The sequence below is a fragment of the Ciona intestinalis genome, chromosome 11, assembly GCF_000224145.3.
Source record: "Ciona intestinalis chromosome 11, KH, whole genome shotgun sequence".
Taxonomy (NCBI): Eukaryota; Metazoa; Chordata; class Ascidiacea; order Phlebobranchia; family Cionidae; genus Ciona; species Ciona intestinalis.
In genome coordinates this window covers 4,803,462-4,806,071 of record NC_020176.2, presented here as the reverse complement: position 1 = coordinate 4,806,071, position 2,610 = coordinate 4,803,462, and the positions used below count along the sequence as shown (strand labels likewise).

At 33.1% G+C, this 2,610-nt stretch overlaps 1 protein-coding gene across 1 annotated transcript; it reads right to left on the bottom strand.

Moving 5' to 3' along the window:
- Window positions 1-775: 775 nt before the first annotated feature.
- On the bottom strand, window positions 776-1,951 carry LOC778832 (uncharacterized). The gene is given in 1 exon segment (NM_001078416.1): window positions 776-1,951. A coding segment is annotated over 1 exon segment (999 nt). The 5' UTR covers window positions 1,860-1,951; the 3' UTR covers window positions 776-860.
- Window positions 1,952-2,610: the final 659 nt, after the last annotated feature.

Sequence of the window (2,610 nt, the reverse complement as noted above, 5' to 3'; positions counted from 1 at the left end):
TTTATCTTGGGTAAGCAAGTAGTATTATATTTGCCACAAGAAGTGGTGTAATGGCATAAAGTTAACTAGAATTTTATCGAAACCAATATTTCGTCTGCCATACAGTAAGCCTTCACTTTAAATCCCAAGCTTTAAAATCTGACAAATTGTTTGTTTAAATGAAATCTATATTAACTTTATCCATGGTTCTTGGGTATAAATATGTAACGTGTTCCGAAAACCAGTCTGCTGAAAATTGATTTTGTGAATGAACTTTGTGTATTTTAAATAAGTTGCCATAACATTGTAACAATGATGTTTATTTTATCATAATGTGTCACAATGTGTTGAATCATGAAACAATAAAAATCTCAATCTAAAATGGTATTTATAGTTTAGTTTCTTGTAAAAGTACAGTGTATTGGGCAAAATCTGGCCTAAATCCCAGGTCCCATGTCGTGCCTCGCTGTAGGACCTCACCCATATATAATGTGCATATACAATGTTGGGGTAATAGGCCAACTCTAGTCAATAGGCCAACTCGCAGTATATAAGACAGTGCCATTACAGCAGTAGTTTAGAACCTATGGTTTAAGTACCACTTGTAGTACATGGAGACCCAGGGAGTAAGAGTGCGACCTATTTAGGTTTAATAATCAAAGAAATTAATAGCAAATGAATCTATAGAATTAACTGTAGGTTTAAAGTCCACAAAAAGTGAAACAGATAAGTAAATAGAACAAACTCGCGAGTTTTGTGACCTGCACTATAGTTATTTAAATATATAAGGGTCAAGTGGTATAAGGTCAGTTTATTAGGTAAAAAAGTATGAGTAAAACAATTGCTGAACCACTGATGTATATACAAAGAATATATTATGTTTACAAACATGTATTGTCTACTGTGTTATTAAAATCCTGTGGGATATTCAGCAGTTTTTCAAGCTTTGTATTTTGTCCAGATCTCTTATCAATTATAAAGTTTGATGGAATTTTCCGGAATGCTATGAGGTGTAAGTGCTTGTCTTTTTCATATTTTACTCGACAAAAACCAATATCTTCGATTTCTGCTTTCCATTTTTTCATGTTCGATGCGTGTTTATTTTGGTGGCTTGAATCTGGAGTTATGATCAGTAGAAGACCATTTGTAGTTAAAACCTTGTGGGCTTTTTCACACATTTGAAATCTTGCATGTGGACATGGAATGTATGAAAGTAAAAGCGAAAACACTACAACATTAAAATGATTTTTTGGTAAAGCTGTTACTTTCCTTGCATTTTCTACATCAAAATCCGGGCCATTTGATTGATTTTCAGCAGAAATGTCTACTGTTAAAAAGTCACATTGATAAACTTGTTTATTAGCTGGTGTAATGTCAACTGCTGTTGTTTCAAAGTCTTCAATTTCATGGAACGGATTATAACATGATCCTACATCAAGAAGACGAACTTTTTCATCAATTTTTCGAAGATTTGATGCAGTTTGGGCATTTTGTGTTGGAATTTTTTCATTAATTTTAGGCACGAATGACGCAGTTTTGGTACTTTCGTTTGGGTTTTTGATGAAGAAGTTATCTTTATTTTGTTCATAGTATTCTTGTCTTCGTTTATCCTTCTCTAAAATTTCTTCTAACTTTCCTTTATGGAAATATTCTTTCACAGTGTCTTTACACCAAGTTGTCCTGTCCTTTCCATCACATTTGGTCCCCCATACATCTGTAGCGAGCTCATACATGGCTTTAGAATATTCCTTCAAACCCTGGTTGTCGCTACAATGTTTTTTCCATACTTTGGAAAAATCTTTGCATTCAGAAAACTCATCTCTAAGTCTTTTATGGGTTGAACGGATTACTTTGACTTGGGGTGGTGGATCCAAGGCCATTTTAGATGTATTCTAATATTACTACTGTTGATATAAACAACATGTACATACAATTTATTTGAGGTTAAAATGAGCTGGTAGTGTTCATTTTGATCCTTAAAATTTTGGTGAACATTTCTGGTATTGCAATATATTTATGCCTGAGATAACTTTAACCCTGCTGTTAGGTGTCTACACAAACAGACAGACCCAAAGTATATTGCATTCACCACATTAATCAATGAGGTTCCTTATGTTTGAACTATGAGTGTAACTGTATTTTAACAATGTAACCTCAGATTTTACCCTGCTGTTAGGTGTCTATACAAACAGACAGACCCAAAGTATATTGCATTCACCACATTAATCAATGAGGTTCCCTATGTTTGACAACTATGGGTGTAACTGCTTTTATCAATGTCACCCCAGGTTTTACTAATGCTTAAAAACATAATGCCATTGGACAGTTGTACTGTGTACAATTTTGTTTGCAATAGCTGCTAATGACCTCAATGGACCTTAATTATTTAAACAGCTGCAAATGTCAAGAGGATAATTGTAAGTCTACTATTCTCAAGACAGTGTAGCTACTGTAGAATGATTAGTTATAAATGTATTTATGTCGCAAACAGCTTTTTATAAGAAATTGTGTATTATGAAAATTGTCTGCATCTTAGAAACTGTAGTAAACTGAAAGTCTGTGTGTTATCTTTTATTTTTAAAGTGCAACATTTACTTTTTTATTAACGACTATGCCTATATTTATGTTTTA